The sequence below is a fragment of the Microchirus variegatus genome, assembly GCF_963457635.1.
Source record: "Microchirus variegatus genome assembly, chromosome: 2".
NCBI classification, from domain to species: Eukaryota; Metazoa; Chordata; class Actinopteri; order Pleuronectiformes; family Soleidae; genus Microchirus; species Microchirus variegatus.
Window position 1 is genome coordinate 9121834 of NC_139803.1, and position 24595 is coordinate 9146428.

Here is a 24595-nt window from a genome sequence, read left to right on the forward strand (position 1 = left end):
ATCACTATTAAAATGCACCACATGAGGCACACTATAACAGAAAATGATAGTACATTTGATAACATGACTTTTTAATACTGTGGTATATATTTGAAACCAGTTTCTGGTCACTTCTTGGTCTTCTGTCAGCTAACTCCCAAATACAATACAAGAGAAGTGTAATTTAGTGGCCATTATGACCCTTAATAGCATGTTTAGGCAACTTGTTCCATGTTTTCTTGCACCATGACTGAAGTGGAACATGTATTTCATCACACGTGTAAGATTTACATCATAATTGGTGCTGCCGTCTAGGTTAATCTGCGTGTAAGCAAGGTGTTAATACAGTAATTGTACAACTGGAGACAAGACTGCTCTGCTGGTAGGCCTCTCCAATTGTCCTGCCTTAGCTGATTTATTTAGAGAAACAGACATCCAGCATTGTCTACTTAATGTCCTTTGCAATTTTTAAAAAAATGCATTTAGCTTGTTTACTATCTGACATCATGGTGCTAAACATAGCTGATATTGTGTAGTGTGCATACTCTACTACAGTATGACCCGCCACAAACCTGCACGTGACTGCATGAGATTAGAAAAGATTACTACAACTAAGTTAAGATTTTTAAAGGCTTTAGCAAAATGAAACTCTGCAAAATATTTGGATAATTTATCCTTACGAATTAGACACTGATGTATTTTTGAGTGAAATTGGACTAGAAATATTGGGCTACAACAGATGACGTGACATGCTGTCTGTGTATGCAACTCACTGGTCGTGCAGGTCTAGACACACAACAATGGTGTTAACTGGGTTGCAGACTGGCTGTGCCAAACAGCTGGAGAGATGGATAAGGAGGGAGACTGAGTCATGAGGGAGGAGGGGAGGGAGAGGCATAGGGGGGTGGGTAGTCCTACAATAAAACGGGAGCAGTATGATTATCCTACTAATTAACCTTAGAGAAAAGGTCAGCAAAATGAGAACACAAGCAAAATAAACATGTTCCATTTTGCTAGATGACAAGGAAGGATAGCGCTCAGCTGGTGCTACATGCTGCCGCCTGCTGTCTGTCTGGCTGAATATAAATAATACATGATCAAACTCTGCTTTTCTATCACAAAATGTTCACACTGACTCACAAGCCTCTCAGCTGCAGGATACTGTGAGACGATGCACGCCAGTGGACCATAACCAATCCAGGTTTTAACACACTGTGAGTTGTTTGCATCACCTTCAATGTGTGGTCCTCTGCTGCTTCGAGGTTCTACCCGTTATGCATTCAGAGACGGTCTTCTGCAAACCAAAGGATGTAGCGGGGGGTTATTTGAGTTACTATTGCCTTTCTATCATTTCAAATGAAATCTCACCACTCTCATCTGGTCCTCTGGCATCGACAAGGCATTCTTTTCTGCTGCTTACTTATTTATTTCCCCTTTTTTGGGCCATTCTCTGTGAACCATAGAGATAGTTTATCCTGAAAATCCCAGTCGATGACCAGATTCTCTCAAATTCAAGTCACTTTTTGGAAAAATCACATTTTGTCCCCATATTGATGCTAGGTTTTAACTTTAGCATGCAATCCTGACCATGTATAGATGCCGTCATGTTTTAGGTTACTGCCTCCTGATTCAATATGTGCATTAACAAGCGGTTGAACAGGTGTTCATAATAAAGAATGTGGGTTTAAAAGAGAAAAAGAAGCTAACAACCATAGCATCACAACCACATAGTAGCATCATGACCCCGATATTGCAAATAATCACTTGGTGTATTTTATTTTCTAAATACAATAATATTTGCTTTTGATATGAGTGATATAATATAACAATATACATTTATTTTCATTACTGGTGTTATATTAACAGCCACAGTAGCGGTGTTTCATAAATACAGGCTGCTGCTGCTGCTTCTTAGCCGGTGTGTCTATTTACAATCAGGGTCTCCTCCGTTAACACAATAATACACACAGATGCTAAGCTAATGTTCCGCACAAAGCAAAACAGCGGCGTTGTTCGCTGTGTGCGGGTGATACCGAGGGAACAAGGAAGTGTGTTTTATTGACTCACGTCTTCTTCAAAATGTACCAGATGTCGAACGCTATTTTATACAGAGAACACCCGCGTCTTGTGTGGCTAGCGCGGATGCTAAGCTAGTAGAAGCCCCGGTGCCAGTTAATCGATGTTGTATCAAGTCATTTTCTTTGTCGTGCACACAAAGGCAGGAAAACAACACCGGACACAGCACGGGTGCGACACTTAAACGGAAGTGTACCTGCTCTGCGTCGACCTCGGCGTCTACAGAATCATTCCCCTCCGACGGCTTCTTTATTCGCGTGGCTTTTATGGAAGCTTGTTTTCATCAATCCGTCTCGTCTCTCCTCCAGTCTCCTCCAGGAATCGTGCCTCCCCGGCTGACAGCAACCACCACTGCCCGGGATGACAGGGCCACGCCCATAGCAACCAATCACACGTCGAGGTTCTGGAAACTGAGGCGACGGGCGCTTCTGATTGGCCTGACGCGGTGTCCGTCAACGTGTCGCTAGGGGCGCACCGTGGTCCAAGGGCAGGGACACCTGCCATGGAAGGATGCTGAGCGCCGCAGGTGCAGACGAATCAAATGATGAAGGAAAAGAGGGGGGAAAAAATGAAAAGACAATTGTGTAGAGTGATAATGGATATGTTTACTGCAGGCAGCTGCACAAACAAATGACGAGATGGAAGTAAATTCTAAATTTAGCTGTTTTCCAAAGCCTGTAAAGACCTGTTTGCACAAGTATTTTTGATTACAGCCAATAGTCGTCGTTTTATTAAATTACTATATGACAACTGCTACGTGACCTTAATTTGTGTTCCTTTTTTAAGGAAAGAGGAAGCAAAAATACTTCTATGTACTTGTCATTTCTTTTTATTATTGTTTCATTTAAAGAGGTGTGGTGGAATCTCATAAACACATGATTCACTTAAACTTGACTCCAACAAACACAATGATACAGACGAGACGATAGTAGAACAGCAAAATTGAGCAGTCTTATTTCTTGAGAGGAGGTTCCACTGCTTGCTTTATACTTGGCAGACATTTGTGCAATGATTTTTCTCCTCATTGATATGAATTCCCATGACGCGTTTCCAACATTATCCAGTTGTCCATATCATCTACTGTACATATATATGCTTGTATAAAAAAGTATAAATACAATGTAGAACAGTCCAGGTGACATATAACATACACAGTAACAACAACAACAACAAAAGAGAACTGACCAACACTTCCTCATGGAGCAATTAAATGACTTAACAGTATCAAAATGCTGCAGCAGAGAGAACACATAATGTACATTATGAGATGGGAGTGTAAATAACAACCAAAATGGCATGACGATTCAGATTATATCAAAACAAATGTACAAAACAGTCATTTCAGTGAGGTGAAATCTTTGCTTTCCTTCGAGAACCTGCTGCTTTTCAAGTGTCAAGTGTTATCGTTTCAATAAGACGTATACTGTTTGAAGTAAATCATTTCAAATAAGACATCATTATTAGTGGGCATAACATAAAATGATGATTTCATGTTCCATTAAACAGATTGAATCATGTTTGTACAGTGCTGTGCAAAAGTCTCAGGGAACCAAACGGCTGTGTTGTCTTATTCTGTCTGTTTATCAGCAAACTTATACAAGGCATTTGTCCGACTTAGTTCTCTCAGAGAGGGTTTTACTTGACAATTAAACCTGTAGATGCATTGATATTTAAAACTGCATATACTGTATGGTCATGGATATTACAGCACTGCTAAAACAACAACTCTAATGGTGGCCTCAGACCTTTACACAGTCATGTATGCATTGTTTTAGAGAAAATTATACTAAAATGCAAATACCCTGATTAATGTGTAGCTTCTGGTTCTATATTTCTGTACAATGAAATGCAATTCAGGAGAAAAACCAAGAAGAAAAGCTAATCAGACGAGTAAAATGGAAGAAGCAGATGTCAACTGATTGTTCACGATGGCTTAATAACTTTAATTGTGCTACTAATGTGAATTTGGATCGTATTGTGGACAATGTCAAAAAGATGATATGCAAATCAGGTTAAATAAAAAATTTCAAATATGTACATATTTTTGCATACAGTGCTGGTAACATTTTTACTTGTAACGGCATCATTTCTTTTTGCAGCCCATGACTCATTCTGTGACTTCTTTTAACACTCATACTAATAACCCTTAGATCAGTTCTCATGAGCTTCATTCTTCAGTCACTCTGTAGAAAAGAAAAACTCCCAGTTCCATCTCAAAATAACGTTTATACGAGGAATCCATTGTGATGTATAGTGTACAGTCTGCTGGTATTTACTCCACTTCCATCTTTTCTTTGTTAACCCACAGTGGCCTCACCTGGAATAGTTGAAGCATGGCAACATGGGAGTGGTTTAGTGCATGAATAGTGATTTGATCCCTGGCTCCTCCTGTCTTCATGCAAAAACACTCTCTGAGAGGAATGGAGGAGGGGGACAAATAAAGCTGCTTTGAACAAAAGTCAAGTCTCATTTTTTTACAGAAGGATCGTTAACCTCGTCCCGCTTCGAAAACCAGAACTAGTGCAAGTGTCACGCAGGAGCCAAAAGACGGCGTGGCGTCAAAAGTTTCCAGAAAAAGCCAGGAAAGTTCCCGCCACCTTCCCCTCAGGCGTAGCGAGGATCGGCACCGTTCAGCGACACCTGCTGGAAGTAGGCGGGCTCCTGGTAGCAGGGAGGCCGCGCCGTCTCCATGAAGATCGTGGAGGACGTGAGGCTTTTGCGGTCCTTTTTTAAGATGTGTCTCCTCTGCCAGCGGCAGAGTAAGAGTTCCACCTGCTCTCTGAAGAAGCTGGTGGTCAGGGTGTAAAGGATGGGGTTCAGCGCGCTGTTGATGGGCAGGATGAAGATGACCACCCAGCTGGAGATGGTCCCTAAAAGAGAGGAGAAGAAGAAAAAAGTTGCAGTGGAACACAGATGATCTGATGATCACTATCATCGTGTTGAAATGTCTAAAACTTAACCATTCAAGCCCTCACCAGGTATCTCCACCTTCAACAGTGACAGGATTTTGACCAGGAATATGGGAATCCAGCAGAGGGCGTCAGAGAACACGATGAAGAAGAACCTGTTGGCCACGGCCACGTCTTTGTGCAGCCGGCTCCTCAGGTCTGTTGCGTTAATGCCCGTCTTGTAGATGGAGTAGAACATGCTGGAGTAGGAGAAGACGATCACCAGGAACGCCACCAGGTTCAGACCTGGTGCACCAGCACATGTATATGAAGATGGAAAAGATAAAAAAAACCAAGTAAAATTACTTCCAAAAAGGTTTTTAAAAGCATCAAAAGTACTTGCAACATCATGATTTATAGCTTATTTGGTGACTTAGATTAGTTATAAGATAAGATAAGATAAGATAAGAAGTCCTTTATTCGTCCCGCAGTGGGGAAATTTACAGTGTTACAGCAGCAAGACAGTAAGGATAAGGATAATAAATAATAAACATGCATTACCAAAAAGAAATAGAATATATAAAGTACAATATATAAAGATATTAACACTGACTATAAAAATAGGTTTAAAAGTAGAATGTACATTACAACCGGTCTGCAGAATATACACAGTATGCACATGGTATTTATAGTGTAAGGAAACAAGGCTGAGCTATTAAATAAGGATAATAAATAAGGATAAGGATATTGCACTGATGAGAAAACTACAGTATAAAAAATTTGACAGTATGAAAAATGACAATATATTGCACTTCAAAAAAAATTTACATTATGAAAAAATATATACAGTATATTACACCAATGAGAGTTAACAGTATATTGCACATGGAGAGTGGAGTGTGTGTGTGTGTGTGTGTGTGTGTGGGGTCTACTTAGAGCAGTACTTGTTGTACAGTCTAACAGCTGCAGGGAGGAACGACCTGCGATAACGCTCCTTCAGACATTTTGGATGTTTTAGTCTGTGACTGAAGGAGCTGCCCAGTGCTGCGATGGTGTTCTGCAGGGGGTGGGAGAGGTTGTCCATCAGAGATGATAGCTTGGTAGCCATTCTCCTCTCTCCCACCACCTCCACTGGTTCCAGGGGACATCCAAGGACAGAGCTGGCTTTCTTAATCAGCCTGTCCAGCCTCTTCCTGTCTGCGGCTGTGATGCCACTGCCCCAGCAGACCACTGCGTAAAAAATGGCTGATGCCACTACTGAGTCGTAGAAGGTCTTCAGGAGTTCTCCCTGAACTCCAAAAGACCTTAGTTTCCTCAACAGGTAGAGTCTGCTCTGACCCTTCCTGTAGAGCGCAGCAGCATGATCAGACCAGTCCAGTTTATTGTTAAGGTGAACACCCAGGTATTTGTAAGATGTCACCATCTCTATGTCCTTTTCCTGGATGCACACCGGCGATGGAGGAGAGTGTCGTCTTCTGCGGAAATCCACCACCAGCTCCTTAGTTTTCCCCGCGTTGAGCTGGAGGCGGTTCCGCAGGGACCAGTCCACAAAATCCTGAACAAGTTCTCTGTACTCTCTGTCGTCATCGTCTGTGATGAGGCCGACAATGGCAGAGTCGTCAGAGAACTTCTGCAGGTGACAGGAGGGGGAGCTGTAGGAGAAGTCTGCAGTGTACAGGGTGAAGAGGAACGGAGCCAGAACTGTTCCCTGTGGGGCCCCTGTACTGCAGACAGCCATGTCCGACACACAATCCCGAGTCCTCACATACTGGGGTCGATCAGTCAAATAATCCACAATCCAGGATGTGAGGTGAGGATCAACTCCTGCATGCTCCAGCTTGTCCTTCAGAAATGCTGGCTGGATGGTGTTGAAAGCACTGGAGAAATCAAAAAACATGATCCTCACAGTGCTCCCCGACTTCTCCAGGTGAGAAAGAGCTCTGTCCTGCAGGTAGATGACAGCGTCATCCACCCCGATGCTGGGCTGGTAGGCGAACTGCAGTGGGTCCATCGCTGGTCTCACCACAGGGCGCAGATGAGACAGCACCAGACGCTCCAGGATCTTCATCAGGTGGGATGTTAGTGCCACCGGCCTGTAACTGTTAAAGTCTTTGGGGTGCGGTGTTTTTGGCACTGGTACCACACAGGACGTCTTCCATAAGTGTGGTACTCTCCCCAGTTTCAGGCTCATGTTGAAGATGGTCCCCATTATCCCACACAGCTGAACTGCACAGGATTTGAGGAGCCTGGAGCTGATGCCATCAGGACCTGCAGCCTTCTTCGCCTTGATCTTTTTGAGCTCTTTTCTCACCTGGTTAGGTGTGAAGGACAGATTGGAGCAGGGGGGTTGTGTGATGTTGAACGAGCTTGGAGATGAAGGGAGGGGGGTGGAGGTCGGGCAGTTTACTGGTGATCCAGATGAAAGAGGTTCCAGCAGGGCTGTCGGGGGAGAAGTGGGGGCCTGATCAAACCTATTGAAGAATAAGTTCAAGTCGTTAGCCCACCTCTGGTCCCCTACAGTCTGGGAGTCCAGCTTGTTGTGGCCGGAGATGGTTTTCAGGCCTCTCCAGACTCCACTGACATCTCTCTGCTGCAGCTGCTCCTCCATCTTCTTCCTGTAGCTGTCCTTCCCCTCCCTGATCTTTCTCCTCAGCTCCCTCTGAACAGTCTTCAGCTCCTCCTTGTTTCCTGACCTAAAAACTCTCTTTTTCTCCTTAAGGAGAGCCTTTATGTCAGGGTTAATCCAGGGTTTGTTGTTAGAGAAACATCGTACTGTCCTGGTGGGTACAGTGCTCTCAACACAGAAGTTTATGTAGTCCGTAATTGTGTTTGTGAGACTGTCGATGTCCTCCCCATGTCCCTCACAAAGTTCGTCCCACACAGTAGACTCAAAACAGTCCATCAGAGCCTCATCGGTCTCCTCAGACCATACTTTCACTGTGCGGGTCACAGCTGGCTGCCTGTGTACCAGAGGTTTGTACACAGGAAGGAGATGAACCAGGTTGTGATCAGATCTTCCGAGGGGGGGGAGAGGGGTTGATTTATATGCCTCCTTGGTGTTGGCATAGAAAAGGTCCAGTATTTTATTGTCTCTGGTGTGGCAGGTGACATACTGAGTGAGTGTGGGCAGAGAGGTGGAAGGAGAGGCATGATTAAAATCCCCAGAGATCAGGAGGAGAGCCTGTGGATGCTGTGTCTGCAGCCTGCTCACCACTGAGTGCAGGACGTCACAGGCTGCATTAGCGTTAGCAGAGGGGGGAACGTACGCAGCTATCGCGATAACATGCGAGAATTCCCGCGGCAGATAGTTCGGTCTCATGCTAACGGCTAACAGTTCCAAGTCCTTGCAGCAGTGTTGCTCTTTAATAGTGATGTGCCCAGAGTTACACCATCTATCATTCACAAACACTGCCAGTCCTCCTCCTTTCCTCTTTCCACTCTCTTTCGTCCTGTCCGCGCGAATCAGCTGGAATCCGTCCAGCGCGGTGTCCGTGTCCGGGGCAGCAGCGGTGAGCCACGTCTCGGTGAACAGCATGATGCTGCAGTGCCGGTAATCCCTCTCGTGCCGGGTCAGCGCCGCTAACTCGTCCATTTTATTAGGGAGAGATCTTACATTTCCCATAATAATGGACGGGAGAACAGGTCTGTAACGTCTCCTTCCAGCACGACGTTGGACTCCAGCGCGACACCCCCGTTTTCTCCTCCTGAGCCCACGGGGAATATCGGGTCGCTCCTCCGGCAGCACAGCTGTGCAGCGCAGCGCTAACAGCTGATCCCTACTGTAAACAATGGAGCCGTGACTCCACACGGGATCCCCCGACACGGTTGAAAAGTGTAAAAAACTCACCAACAGGGCCACAACAAGCATGGTGTACTTGGTGCCCATGGTGACAGTGCTTAAACAAAAAGACACACTTAAAAGAAGTTGGAAAAAGTAGGAAAAAACATAGTTTGAAGAGAAAAAGGCTAGAAAATAGCGTGAGCTGCTGCAACAGGCGACCACACGGGAGGCGCCATCTTGCATGGCGCCTCCCGTCATGTTATATATTTAGGCTTAAGCAAATGTAACAGAAGCAACAGTGGGGAGAAACTGTGAGATAACACTGTTTTTTAAGCTCAGGCTGCAGTTGTCAAATATCAGTGCAGTAGAAATTCACATTCACATTGAACATTTTCAATTTTGAATCTGTCTGCAAGAAAATAACCTGAAAACAGAATTTTTTTTAGGTGAACAGAGGTGTGGGAGTGATTCCTAAAGACTGAAATTCTATCATTTTGATCAGTTTCATCTGTGAACAAGGAGATAAAATGCGTCTCCGCCTCATTAAATGATCAATACTGATTCCTGACCCTTATGATAAAGAGTGATTTGACCATATCCTCCAGTCCATAAAACCTAGTTCCAGTTGTGCCATTTGGATGCAGAATCACAGACTGTTGGTTTTTTGGGTCTCTTTTTTTTTTTTACAGATCTTTTTTTTCTAACATGAACCACTGCTGTTGTCCTTGACTGACCTGGGGAAAAAACTGGAACTGAAAAGCCAAAACCAACCCTGAGTGGACAAAATGTTTTCAGTGTGTATTCTAATGTACGTACGACACAGGCAGACAGGAAGCTCCTCAATTAGATAATATTTCATGCACAAAGACAGATTTTTAAACTGAATTAAGCATGAACAACAAACAGTGGCACCTCTTTGAATTCATTCAGAGGATTCTCATATTAACATCGCCCTTTGAGAGCGACCATCTCTGTAATGGATTTGTCACTGTGGCCGGACTAAGACTAATAAGCAGCCCACTGACTAATCACGTATTGTCCATGGAGAAGTGCTGTTTGCTGTTTAATGGCCTCGTCTAAGGTGCTGAGGCTACTGTGGTCGGTGGTTCAGGACACTGTGTGCAATACCAATTAAAGTGGGATTAGTTTGCTCCGGGAACGTCGCGGGAAGACAAAGCGACGCTGCGATCACTTCCACACATGAATTAGTCATTTTAATTCAATTTTCTCCATGATATGCAACAGCTTGACTTTGTGCATGTGCACAACATGGCACGGCACGGCACAGTGGTTTTACCATTTATACTGACTTGTTGGGTTTATTCTCTGCAGGGGCCTGATTATCTTTGACATTTTTTCTTTATAATTCTGTCTGGGGTCATTTTACATTTATAACATCTTGTTCTTTTCTTTTTCCACATTAATAATCAAACACTGTACTTTCCAGTCAAGTGCTAAAAAAACAAAGACAAAACAAAAAGCTGCTTTTTGAGTTAATTGATCAATTTCACTGTAAAATGAGCTTTTGCTTAAATTTACCCAGAAAAATCCCTGTGGAATATCCTTTGGCAGTAGGGTTTTCTTGCCTGTCAGAGTGCAGGGGGAAGCAGACTCCATTACGTCCATAATAGTTTCCAAACACGTCCTCATTCATGAGAGGCACAGCGGCAATAATGAAGCCCAGGAGCCAGATAGAGGCCAGCACCACCTGACAGGGGAAAACACACACACGATAGCATTTATGACAGGTTTTAATTCAAAGCCCACATTAAAATAAAAGTTAAACGATGACTCATGGTTCCACTCATGGTTATTTAACTGCAGTCAAAGATTCAGTTCAGGTTAATTAATTGTAGACTGTTGATGGACAAGTCATTTCAGGCCAACTGTGGACGGCAGAGATTCCTCACAGAAGCTGGAGGACAGAGTTTTTAATGCAAATAATACTTTTGATTTGGCTGGAGAACACGTCACTGTACAAAACTTAACTTTAATGTAAAAAAACACTATATCGGATCATAGTTCTATTCAAAAATAATACAAAACAGACAACATAAAGATGACAATGGGCAAAAGTAAATGTCACAGCTGTCATATAAATGTATGCTTATTCATCTTTCATCTTATATTTTCAGACGGTGAGTGAAACCATTAAGAACCAGGGCTGTCAAAATTAACGCGTTAACGCTGGAGGATGCAATGTATACATTTTTTTTAAGTTATTTACAGTATTTTATTTTTTCTATATATTAATATTGTCTTATAATGTGGGTTCTTTACAATGTAATGTTTATTTTTTACTAAGTTTGTATGGATTTTTTAAAAGTTATTTACAGTATTTAATTGTTCTTTACATTTATATTTTCACATACTTTATTTATCTCTCCGTTCCTACAACAATATAAAGAGAAAATTTGAAATTTTCTGCCATATTTACGAATGGTAATTAATCGTGACTTATCCACAACTACCCTGTGATTAATCTGATTAAAAATGTTAATCTATTGACAGCCCTATTAAGAACTTGTGGTTTTTCCTTATTTATGTAGTTTTATGACTCATATATCTATACCAATATATATATTTTTGGACTAAACTCTGAGATACAGCGAGCGTTAAACAGCTGTGCTCTAATTAGGATCAGTTCTGCCAGAGCAGAGCCTAATTATAGGAAACTCAAGTATCTCAGGATCTGATTGGGAATAATTTGTCATTTTCGGAGCACATATTCCGCTAAAAGTCGTACCCACTTCACACGGAGACCAAATAGAGCAGAACATTTATCATAACAGTGGCACCACAGAATAGGATTTTAAGAATGAAAAACGACTCAAGTCACCTTCGGTGTGCAATAAAGTGCTTTCTTTATATATATATATCTGAAATGAAAACAGTTAAATATTTAGTCAGTCAAAATAAAAACAATAAGACGTGTCTTTGTTTCCCCTTATGTGTCGTGTCACTCACCCCCGTCTGAAGTTTTCCGGGCCGTAGATTGCTGAAGGGAAAGACAATAACCAAGAACCTTTCCAGGGTCAGATAGGTCAGCAGGAGAACGGACACCTGAGAGAAATCATGAAAAAATAATCAGAAAAAAACTTCTTCATTTTTCATTATACATTTATGGATTTATTTATCCCTCTCCAGGGCTTTGCTTATATTTATAAATGGCCTGTATCTCGCTTCAGATAATCCATCACAAGAACAAAAATAATCTGCTTTAGTGCGCTGTCACAGTTAAATCCCCCAATGTGTACAAACACAGACTAATGCAAGGATGAAAAACTCATCCTTCTTAGGGTTTGTTAGAGCGATACGAGACTTGAATCTCTAAGTTTCACTAACCTTGGAGCAAATTAATCTCGCTTTTTGTCTTCTCTTAACTTTGGATTGGGAATTAAAATGTAGATTAACATCAATGTGGCATGGTTTATAGTGAGTAAAGGGTCAAATCTGGTCAAAAAACAAAATCTGTATTTTCTCTTTCATTCATATTCAAATTCCAAAATTTGACAACAGAACAACACATCCAAAATCAGCAGTGGACTTCTGGAGTTCCTGGAATACTCTTCATTTAATCAGAATCAGCTTTATTGATTCCAAGGATGAGCGCACATACGAGGAACATGACTCATCATTCATTACTATGTGCAATATTATGTGCTCCTGCATTGTCTAGTCGCTGTATAATAGTTTTTGTTTCATTTTCGTAGTGTTTCAAAAAGTCATGTAAAATAACACGGTCGCGGGCCGCGGTTGCATAGCCACTGTTAGCAGCGAGACGCCATGTTTCTACCGGAGCCTGTAAGGACAAACGCGAGAGAACAAATCAAGCGTCTCTTTACTTGTAGCGGAAGTCCCGCCTCCTCTCTCTCCGCTTCGTCTGCTACGGCCGCGGTAGCTCGCCCTCTCCCTCGCCTCACGAACCTCATCTGCTGACACGGAGAAAGACGACGAGGACGACATTTGACCGGCTGCGGATACCGTAGTGCGCTGGGAAGGGAGGGGGTGAGCAGAGCAGCAGGTCTTTGTTGTAAATTTCAGCCTCTCCTCTAGATGGCACTATAAACTACTTACTTCACCTTTAAGTAAATCACAAATACTGTAAAGCTGTGTGAAGGTGTGAGGTCCAAGCACTGAATCAGGAAAAACAGGCTGTTGAATGCCTATTATTTACATCTAGTTAATGGCGATATAAGTGCCACAATAAATTTAGATCGTATAGGTTATGAACCTGCCGCTGACTTTACGCACGTAATCTATTACGAACATAAAGAGACGACATTCATTTCTCCCGCGAGAAGAGATGACTGTCGATTACTCACGGCTGAGAGTATCCATTACAACAGTGGCTCATGTCATGAGGGAGGGATAAAAGGTGTAAGGTAGAAGTTTTGTATTTTTTAATGTTGCTGAAGGAGGAAAACACAGTAATTCAGCCTATAGTTTACTGAGGGAGGGATTGTAAGATTCCTATAGGTGCATAATCTTCAGCCCGTACAAATCGCCAAGATGGCCAACTTCCTGTTTAGGCGAGGCTGTGGTCCCAATTTACTTGGGCTACAACAATGTGTTCCCACCATGTTTCATAAATGTTTTTGGCGCAGCTGAATCTTGGATTTCTCCATCCACATATCACCATAGGGGGGCGCTACAGCGCCGCATCCTAATACCACGTTTTGGCCAGACCTGACCTTCCTGTGAAGTTTCAAGTGTTCTTATGCTTGTTAAAAATTATCGCAATGACACGGAATGATAATGATACAACAATACACTCTTAGAAATAAAAGTTCTAAGTAGAACCATATACGGTTCTTCAGCTTGTCCTCATAGGAGAACCCTTTTTGGCTCCAGGTAGAACCTTTTTATAAAAATAACCATTTTGGAGGGTTCCACCAAGAACCCTTTTAAAACCCTTTATTCAGGAAAGGGGTTTCAAAGGGTTCTCTGGATCAAAATGGTTCTTACTGGAAACATTAGTGTCACCAATAACAGTTGAAAAAGAAGCAAATGATTCCAGGTACAACCTCATCCCTTGTAGAAGGACCCTTTTGGAACCCTTATTTCTAAGAGTGTAGCTAATAGCTCATAGCTAGTCGGTCATAAAACACTGAACTGGAGAAACATCTCCTGACTTTTAATAAACAGTAAAGTAATCACATAAAAAGGAAATGGGTTTGCCAGTGAGTTTTGAAATTCATCCTTAAATGTGCCAACAAGAGAGCATTTATTTGCTTTTTATTCCCCCTCCCTCTGCAGTAGCTGTTGACTTCAATGAAAATTGATGTGGGGGTGAAGTGGCATGGAGGAGCAGCCACACTGAGCTGTTAGATGAGTAGCCGTGTAGGGTGAGAGGTTGCCCACATCCAAACCACTCAGTGAGGTAAGCACCTCCATTTCACCGAGCCCCCGCTGTTTGGAGAAATTGTGTTGTGTGAAGCAGAAAATCAGAACCCAGCAGCTCACAGCGGAGTGACTGTGGTGCAACGTGTTATCAAATCAGGACCAACAGCGTTCACGGAACACGTTAAAGCTGTATCGTGTCATTTATTTATTTACCTCTGATGAGAGCATGGCCAGAAACCCGATGGTGCGACACTCGACGCTCTCCATCCAGAGCAGAGCGTTGCGGTTGTACTGGCCACGAAACTTCACGTCAAACACTCCCACAAAGAACAGATAGACGCCCATGAGGCAGTCTGCACCTGGATGGATGATTGGAGACAGAGCCAGTACATCAGCCGGGTCCCATCTGACATGATGTGAAATTAGAATTTAGGATAAAATATGAAGTGCTTTTTCTGTTGTTGTTTTTTTTTATTATATGGGCTCAAGGTTTTGTTCATTTTGAAAAGTGATGTGCTGAATAGAAATGGTGAGAGAGAGAAGAGCGAGGGGAGAGGAAAGAGAGTCAGAGAGTGACATGATTCATAAGTAAAGCAGGAGAATACTGGGAATACAAAACGGAACGAATGGATTTATTACGGATTTTTCGTCTTATGTCGTACAAACCCTAACTCTTTTCATAAAAGCACACCTCCATTTTCCACTTCTGTCGCACTATTCTTTTTGAGTGATTATCTTTTTCTGATTTCTGCAGCCTGTAACCTCTGTACTTTTTCTAGATTGTTTTTTGGAACTTTACGTTTCATTCATTCATTCATTCATTCATGCATTAATTATGGTCACTGGTGTGTTAACCAGGGCTATAACACACAGAGACAAACAAGCAGTCACACCTACTGTCAATTTATTGTGCATGTTTACCTCTGCATGTTTTCTCCAGGTTCTCCGGTTTCCTCCCACAGTCCAAAAACATGCAATATGAGGATTATTAGGTAAGCTGGACACTTTAAATTGTCCCTGCTACTGTTTAAGACATTGAATCGTGGCGTCTAACCCAGCTTTCTGGGTATAATATCTGGGTGTTTCCAACCCAGGAGGAGCTCACGTTCTGCTTTCACTTTGTAATTGACCAATAAATAAATAAAAATGAATAATTGATTTATTTGAGAGCCACAGCTGTGGCTGTCAGAAGATAATGAATGAATACTGATGATCACTGTAGGTTACAGTTGCCGTTTCCCTGCACATTCGCACGACTAAAAAGTCGTGCAAATGTGTTTATTTTGCTTATTTTAACCATAAAAGGGCCATGAAATGTCCTCTAACTAAGTGCTTTTGCCCATTTTCCCAGAATAACTTTGAATATCTGGCAGTTATTTACTATTTACTGCATGCAAAATGAAGAAAAAAGAATTTGTTGAGGAAAAAACACCAGATTTTGCATGTTAAATTTGAACATATTTAAAACAACATTTGTTTGAGTCTTTGTCTCAATGTTTAAAAACAGGTGCACGAGTGAAACTACCGTAATAACCACATTTTTCTTTGACGTGCAACTCAGCTTTCAGAAACCGTAGGAATATTTCCGATAGCACAAACCGCCGTGTAATCACGGTCATGTAATCACGGTCATGTAAACGTGTCATCTGCAGATTATTTATGTTCCAAGACTGTGGTGCAGAGTCGTGTACAGTTACTCACAGCAAAGGACCTTGATGCAGGCAGCATGCAGATTGTTCTCTGCCCGGATCAGTGACCTCATGCCGATGACTAAGAGGTTGCCAAAGCACGTAATGAAGGCCATGACCCACACGGACACTCGCAGCACGATGTTAGCCAGCAGGTCCTCGAAGGAAGAGATACCGTCCGTGTTGGGCTTACAGGACCTGACGTGCGGCGCGTACGAGCAGTACTGGAACTTTGCAAAGTATCTGGCAGACAAAAAAAAAATTATTTAGACATTTTGTCTGGTTTTTAAGTGACGTGTGAGAGGATTGTGATGGCACACACATGTGGGACAGGTTCTTCATAGGGAGAAACATCTTCGTCTGAATATCCGGGATTTCTATTCCTTCCAGCGCCCTATGGAAAGAAGAGCACATTTTCATTATCAAACAGTCTGCAGCAGTGTGTGTGTGTGCATGTGTGTGTGTGTGTGTGTGTGTGTGTGTGTGCATATGTGTGTGTGTGTGCACTCACAAAGACTGAAGATGTGTCAGATGGTTGAAGTGGCTCGGGTGAATGCGGAGAAGAGGATTGTAGGAGACGTTTCTGCAACAAGAAGCACAAAGACATAGTCGGTGACGCTTGGCTTGTCAGGATGAAGCATGCGTGAGGAGAGATGACAGTCAAAGTATAAAATAAGAATAGCATTGAAAAGCGTCTTGACTGCGGATAGAGAGAGAAAATAACATATACCTCCAACTATTCCTCAAAATAAAGTGTGGATATATTGTGTTTTCCCTTTTACCAAATCACCCTGCGCTGTTTAATCAGCCATTTAAAACCAAAATGTCACAACAGACACGGCCAGATCACGAGTCTGGGAACTGGAACAATCACCTCGCCTTGAACCTGAATGTTCAGCACGCTGTTTGAAACTTAATCTGCCTCTGCTCCACCTTTAAGAGTATTCCCAGATTAAAACTGGTCCTTTGTAGCCTGTCCATGTGATAAGCCACGGCACATTGTGACATTGCTCCAGCTTCCATTTTAGGCCAATAGACTCATTACTCACACCTTTTTTTCTCCTGAATACAGTTCATAATTGTCCATCACATACTTAATGCTGTCTATTTCTAGAACACTGGTGGTCTTTTTTTATGGATCTCATGTTCTGTGTGACAAAAGACAGGATTTTTGTCTCTGTGTTTGCCTCCATGTGGGTGTTTTTCACTCTGCCACAGATGAAGAGGAAGAAAAATAAGCAGTTTTCCTTGAATAAAATGAGTCAATTGACGCAGAAGAAACAGACGCTTACAGTTAATGTCTTAACTCAGTCTGATCACTCGTGATTCAAAAGCCTATCATATAAAGAATGATCACATAAATCTCTGCCGTCCAACAAAACGCTGTTGGGACATGTTGGTCCATTTGGGAACAAAATATTGAGTCACAATCCCACGCGGTGGATTCACGAATCATTAAAATAATTGGCAAAAACAAGGTCTCGTCACAAAACTGAGTTTGTGAATGTTTGGAGGACAATAAAGTCTCTGCTGCGAGTCTCACATCCTCACATTTACTCATTGTTGCATGGACGATGAATTTTGAGTGGTGGGAGAACAGATGAAGCCGTACGTTTATTTTCAGATTACAGTGAAGCTTTTGGAGACACAGCAGTGCAATTTTTAACTCTGGAAATCATCCACCAATCATTCCAACTGTAACCCTTAGAACACAGAGCATTTAGGCTGCTTTTTTCCCCCAATTAATAAGTCAAAAAGTATAAGAATGTGCAATATAGAGTGTCTTCTATCCTTTTTCAGGACAACCTAAACACAATCTGATGAAAAAGATGTTGAACTATATAAACACACCTGAGCAAAAAGTGTCACATTGGAGAAACAACATATGTCACATTTAAAATTCGCTTGGCTTGTTTTTATGAACAAAAATAGAAGAAAATGTTTCTATTTTGTGATTAATGCACAATGATCACTACTCCCACGTTTCAAAAAACAATATGCAATATAAAACATTTTTTAAAGCCTGAATATGCGACCTATAAGCACACAGCCCCCAGGATATCCATATAAGGAGTTGTGCATTACTGAGCACTTAGCTCATTAAATACTAATATTATGGGATGTTATGTTATAACACAGCTCTCTGAGCCCTTCACACATGATGAACACAGATCTTTATTTATTGGTCTATACTTATTTGTTAGGTTTGTGCTTAGGAATGTAAGCACAAATGCTAATTTAACCCCTGCCACGTCAACCCCTGAGCAAGGCACCCAATCCTTATTGTCATTAATTGGACACGATATAACGAGCCCCAGTGTCCTCCTTGTGCCGCTCCCAAGCCCGGATATAATCCACAATAGTGGAATGTTATTGTGTCATTATCGCCCAATGACCCAAACATATGCTGCCCACATGACACTGCTCAAAGAAATCACAATTTCTATTTCAAACTTTGTACCAAAGAGAGAGATTTTACAGATCACTCCAAGCACCGTGACTATAAAACAAAAACCCTGTGTTTATAAAAATGTGTGTTTTCTAAAAACCTCACCCACGCCCGCCGCTAATGAAATGAGGATGGAGCTCATTAACGTTACAACAGCATTATTCATGAGGCAGCAGCAGCAGCAGCAGCAGCAGCAGCAGCAGCAGCAGCAGCAGCAGCAGCAGCAGCAGCAGCAGCAGCAGCAGCAGTAATCTGCCTGGCAGCGACGCTCCGGCCGCTCACCAGCAGCAAGTTTTGTTGCAACAGCACGTAAATTAATGTTAATTTTAAGCGTGCAAATCCTAATAAGTGACAGACGAGATGAAAACGTTTACTGGAAAGATCGAGACTGTTTTCATCCTGTATTTCATTCAGAGACGAGGTATTCAGACTGTTTTTTGTTTGTTTTATATATAAAAACAGGCTGTGTGAGTGAGATTATTACTAATGAGCTGTTTTTAAATATAATCCACAATGTTTTTAGATGAAAAGATATAATTTGTACATACAGTATTGATATTAAATTCAGTTTTTCACACGGTAAATGTCTATTTTGCCGTATTCAGAGCTGGACTCGGTATAAAGACCTGAATTTGACCCTTGAATGGAACATTCCAGTGTAAGATGACACGACTTAATGTCACTACTTAGTGGCTTTTCACCGATTTAATGAACCAATCCCTTTTGTCCTGCTTTAAAATCACCATAATCACGTCAGCATCAACAAAAGGCTCACATGTACTTTTGTTGCTGCGTAATTCACCACGTTAATGTTCCTTTCCAGTGGAAGGTGTAGTCACCGCCGAGGAAAAGTTATAGTCTATGAATTCAATCTCAAAGCAGGGAAATCTCAACAGCACTTTATCCTCCACTTCATCCTTTTTCTAATCCGCAGATAATAAGGCACATGATATCAGATACTCACAGTTTAAGAAGGGATTTGGACAGGTTTTTAAAGGTGTTTTTTGGCAGCTCCCTGATCCTGTTCATGGACAGGTTCCTAAATAAGATGGAGGAGAGAAAAAGAAGAAAGGGTGCAGATTAGGTTACGTTTACAGATTATGCATTCGTTACCAAACACAACTAATGCATAAATAAATGGGAAAAGAAGAAGAGAAGGGGACATTTGATTGAAATGGATTTGAATATAAACACCAATACAAGTATAGTAAGACAACTTTTGGATCTCAGTCCATTTCCTTCACTTAAACACAGATTTATGTGGCTCATATGAACTCTGGCAAACTTATATTATATATATATGTTACGATATATTATGATTTATAGTCATTTTCTTATCGGATCCATTGAAAAATGTCATTTAAATGACATAATTCACTAATCCAGATCATTTTTAGTCTGTTTTTTGTTGTTGTTTATACCTGTTTTAATTAATTCTTCCGTCATTTCAGACCCCGGTCACTCCCACCTGTCGACCAACTCCTCCTCTTCCATTTGCTCTCTCTCTCTTCTGTTCCCATTCCTTTCTTCACTCACACCTGTTTCCACTTGCTCTCTGTCAGATTGTGTTTGTGCCCATTTTCTGTGTCTTGGTTTTCCAGAAGTCCGTTCCACTTGATCCTTATTTTAGGTTTGACCTTGCTGAATTTCAGCTTGATCTGCCCACTGGGGTTTTCTTGATTTGTTTGCTTTTTCTATTTTATATAAAGATGCTTTTCTACTTTTACCGTGGCCATGATGTTTCATATTAACCACTAAAGATAAGAAACGGCAGTTCCCGTAGTTTGATGTAGTTGTAAAGCATGAAATGCACTTTTATCTCCACATTTATAGAGACTACATTTCAGGGTTTAAAGATACAAACAACTCGGGTGTGTTTTACTCACAGTTCGGCGAGTTTCCACAGAGACTGGAAGGTGTTTTCAGGCACTCGTCTTATCCTGTTGTCCATCAGTAACCTGAAACGGGGCACAGCTGCTGTCAGAAACCATGCAGAGTTGGACAAACGTTGATGTTTTCAATCCCTGCTGAGACTGGACATGATCTCATTTGTCATGGTATCTGAACAGAATATGGCTACTGTGAGGATTCAGCCAGTGACACTCAGTCAGGAATATATATATTTGTATATACCACATCCTCTTGCTGGTGCACAAGAACTCAACTCAAGTATAAGAGGCCCATAAATGTAGCTGTTTACTGTAATCTCTACCATCACAACTTAATACTGAACCTTAAAACTAAACAGGCAGAGCAAAATGTCCTTACTTTCCCCACAAGGTCTCCCAAAATTGTTTTTACACATAAATAGAAATGCAAGTCCAAACCTAAAAGCACTGTGTTTGTTCCCAGTGTGGAAACTTCTCTCTTTTCGCTGCGACCAGTAATGAAAACACCTTACAAGTGGAAAACTACAGGAGATCCTGTTACTGTTTTTTTGGAGGTGGGAGGTGGTGGTTGGTGGCTGGTGCACATTTATGGAGTTGTAAAAGCAAATCTAATCAGTCTGACATCAGTGCCATTACAAACTCTGTCCTAAGTCTGAGTGAAAACCTGGCGAGGCTGAGAACATGCTGTACAGGTATAAATCTAGTTTAGCTTTCCTGGTGTGGCGACGATTTTCATGTAACTTGGTAACACAGTAAAATAATCAACTTTTGTGCATTATTCATAATTAAGGTGTCCTGGACACTGGGAAAACTCAGTGGTTAGCAATGTGGGGGAGACAGCCCCTCAAACTCGTCATTATAGAGTCATGCTGAGTTAAAAAAACAAAAACAAAATAAGTTTTTTATCTTTCATCAGGAACATCAAAACCAGATTGTGTTTGTTTATGCACTACTGAGGCTGTACGACTCCAGAGATGGAGCGAGCACAAGCGCCTTAGAATGCTATGAAGAAGAAGTCTATTAAACACACACACAAGGTCTGCATTTTAATAAAAATACGAATCTTTAAGATAAGTCACTTTAGCATACTTTGCAGACGAGAGAAAATGTCAGTGGATAAAACTTACGGTAAAAAAAAGGAATAAAAAAAATCTGAAGATGTGACCTATAAACACACCGCTAGGAGTTGTGTATTATTCCCACTGCAATTTACCCAGGGTGCACCTGTGGCACAGATTCGTGCCACGTGAGCACTAACAACAGCAACTTCATGGACTTTGGTCCCCAATAAAGCGCAAAGGTCAGAATGAATTTGTGGCAGTGCATTCGGAGGACAGCACAATATTATTATCTATAGCGTCCTCCACAGACTTTTGTCCCCACTAAAGTGTAGAAACCGTGTATATATGTGTGATTGTAAGTGTGTGCAGCAGCTCCTCCGGTGGTCTAGCTCCAAGCGGAGAATGTAGCTGAACTTTAAATGATTTGAAACCTGACTTTAAAAAAAAAAAAACTTTTCCAATCACTCAGATTGGTTAAGGTGGTTACTGACACATTTTTGGGGTTGAGAAATTTAATGTCAGATACTCACAGAACCTCCAGCTTGCTGCAGGACTTTAGGAGGGAGTAGTTGAGAGTTTGAATCTGGTTTCCTTCAAGATCCCTAAAAACAGCAAATAAAACATGATCATATTTATGTTTGAGTGCCATTACAAGAGAAAATGTAAGAGAGCTGAGGTGAAATAGGGACCGACTTAAAAGCCACAGATGGATTTAGGTCATTACTATTTCAGACTCATCCGTCGGTTGCTTTCATCTGCACTCAGACCACATTTAGCTGGTCGAGCTGACCGACTGCAGTGACATCCACTGAGGGCACTTCAGAGCCACTCGTCAGCCTCGTACCGCCGTTACCTCCGGGGTCTCATTGGATTTGATACACAGTGCACACACATATCAGTCTGTCAGTCTGCTAAATCCTTGCGAGCACACACACACACACACACCCACACACAGACAGAATCACACAAACTCACAGCCAGTCCAGCGCGGGCATGTGTTGACAGAAGCTTGGGTGTGGAAGCTGCAGCAGCGAGGTGTCCACCATGGATCTGATGGAGAATGAAGAACCATTTTTATTGCGTGAAAACTTTTCCATCTTTTACACCTAAAAAACAAAATCAGCACGTTTTAATTCGTTAAATGGGATTCAAAGACATACAACAGCAAACTTGAATGATTTGTTGATTTTGTTCTGAGCACTCGATCAGTAAAACTTGGTATTGTTTCATGCACTTTCGTGCACAACGTTTTGTTTTCTTCAGTTAGACAGATATCGTGATACTTCGCGATCATGATTGTCTTGCAATATATTGATTATCACAGAATTGTTATATCGTGATATTATTAATATCGTGGGCCATGTTTCACATCCCATCGTATCTTATCATAGAATCGTAGCGTTTTCGTATCATATCTTATATTATCGTATCGTTTCATATCGCATCGTATGGTATCGTAGAGTTTTTGTATCATAGCTGATATTATCGTATTGTTTCATATCGTATTGTAGAATCATAGCGTTTTAGTATCATATCTTATATTATGGTATCGCTCCGTATCGCTTTGTTTCGTATCATACCGTATTGTATCGTAACATATCGTAGAATCGTAGCATTTTCGTATCATATATTATCGTATAGTTTCGTATCGTATCGTAGAGTTTTCGGATCATATCTTATATTATAGTATCGTTTCGTATAACTTTGTTCAGTTAGTTTTGTATCGTATCGTAGAGTTTTCGCATCATAGAATTGTGGTGCTTTCATATCATATCTTATCTTTCAAGCATAAACCTTTAAATGGCTTGTTGTTGTGTTACATCACTGATACTAACACAGTAGACATGACTGAGCATGCAACGAGGTGTGAAATTGAGCAATTCATATTATTATTATTATTATTATTATTATTATTATTATTAACAAAGAGCAAAAGTGATCTGACAAGGTCTTTATTTCCTCTGAGCATACGTGGAAAAAAACCCAGAAATTCCACACCTCCATCATTTAAAGAATCCAGAACACTTTGATGAATTGATAATAAAAAGCTGTAACTCACAGATACATGAGAGACTGGAGTCCGATGAATGTGTCCTGCGACAAACCTCCGAGAGGATTATGATCCAACATCCTGGCAAAAAAAGCAACACAATAATTAAATTATACATTAAATTATATAGAGAGTTGACTGGAAAGAGGAGAGTTTAGCTCTGTCAAATCATGAAAAAATGTATATGTTGTGTGATGTATGTTTAAATGTGTCATAATATGAGTGTTTTTCACTTTCCTAGTGGTTATATGACAGGCCGCCAAAGACTCTGCTGTCACTTGGATTTTTGTGGAGCCACATAAAAAAGTAATATGCTCAGTTATATAATATGCCATTAGCGCCACTCTTTGACAGGTGGTTGACATTATTTTGAATTTTCTCTACCAGCTTCACGGGAGCTAACCGATCCACTTAAAGTCACAGAAATATGATTTTTCATTCATTTTTCTATTATAGTACAATTGACTCAGATCGCCTGACTCTGATAAACACTTTTATGATGGTTTTGGGCACAAACAAATTGATTTTGTATCCTAAGTGTGTGTGTGTGTGTGTGTGTGTCACTCACAGCCACTCTAACTGGTGCAGATCACTGAACACACCAGGACTGAGGGAAGATATCAAGTTTTCACTGAGAAACCTGATCCACAGAGAGCACAAAAACAGTCATATGTTGTTAATGTCATATAATAAACACCAAAAGAGATCAAACATTTGGTTTTTATAATCAATGCTCTACAAGTTGTGACTATTTTGAAGATAAATGATCAGTTTCAGTCATACATTGAAGCAGTAAACGTGGAAAAGCTTAACAGTAAGCTTAACAACTACTGCTTCAACTTCTGAGAAATAAGAACTTAGACAGAAATTGTGATTTTTTGATTTAATTAAAAACTCACACTCTCACATTATTCATCTTATTCCATTCACTTTTACCCCAAATTGGAAAATGTACAATGTCACCTGGCAGATTGGAATTGTGCAATTTTCTATCTGTGGGATAATGTCAGCAGCTGCTCACTCAGTGAATGAATTTAACACAGTAAAACATAAATATGGGACATCGTCGTTGAATACTTACAGCCTCTTTAGATTGTACAGGCCACTAAAGGCATGTTTGGACACTGACTGGAGGCTGTTGTTTTGAAGAAACCTGAGGAAAAACAGAAGGGAAAAGTTTCAAATATCAAGTTTGTTCTTTCACCTGAAAGTCATGAATATAAACATGGCCACACACACACACACACACACACACACACACACACACACACACACACACACACACACACACACACACACACACACACACACACACACACACACACACACACACACATATTCTCGACTTGTACAAAACGTCAAAGTGATTAATTCCCCCCGTTGTTAGA

The 24595-nt window shown here is 41.2% G+C and overlaps 1 protein-coding gene across 1 annotated transcript in view; it reads right to left on the reverse strand.

Moving 5' to 3' along the window:
* Positions 1-4659: 4659 nt before the first annotated feature.
* Positions 4660-24595, reverse strand: part of rxfp2a (relaxin family peptide receptor 2a) — a gene marked incomplete at both ends in the record, with an annotated part of 35706 nt that continues 15770 nt past the window's right edge. Inside the window, 15 exons of the mRNA XM_083910233.1 lie at positions 4660-4925; positions 5031-5249; positions 10264-10432; positions 11692-11787; positions 14284-14429; positions 15772-16001; positions 16081-16152; positions 16270-16341; positions 19172-19246; positions 20094-20165; positions 21688-21759; positions 22133-22207; positions 23217-23288; positions 23776-23847; positions 24289-24360. Coding sequence (XP_083766359.1) covers positions 4660-4925; positions 5031-5249; positions 10264-10432; positions 11692-11787; positions 14284-14429; positions 15772-16001; positions 16081-16152; positions 16270-16341; positions 19172-19246; positions 20094-20165; positions 21688-21759; positions 22133-22207; positions 23217-23288; positions 23776-23847; positions 24289-24360 — 1780 coding nt within the window. The remainder of the gene's footprint in view (positions 4926-5030; positions 5250-10263; positions 10433-11691; positions 11788-14283; positions 14430-15771; positions 16002-16080; positions 16153-16269; positions 16342-19171; positions 19247-20093; positions 20166-21687; positions 21760-22132; positions 22208-23216; positions 23289-23775; positions 23848-24288; positions 24361-24595) is intronic.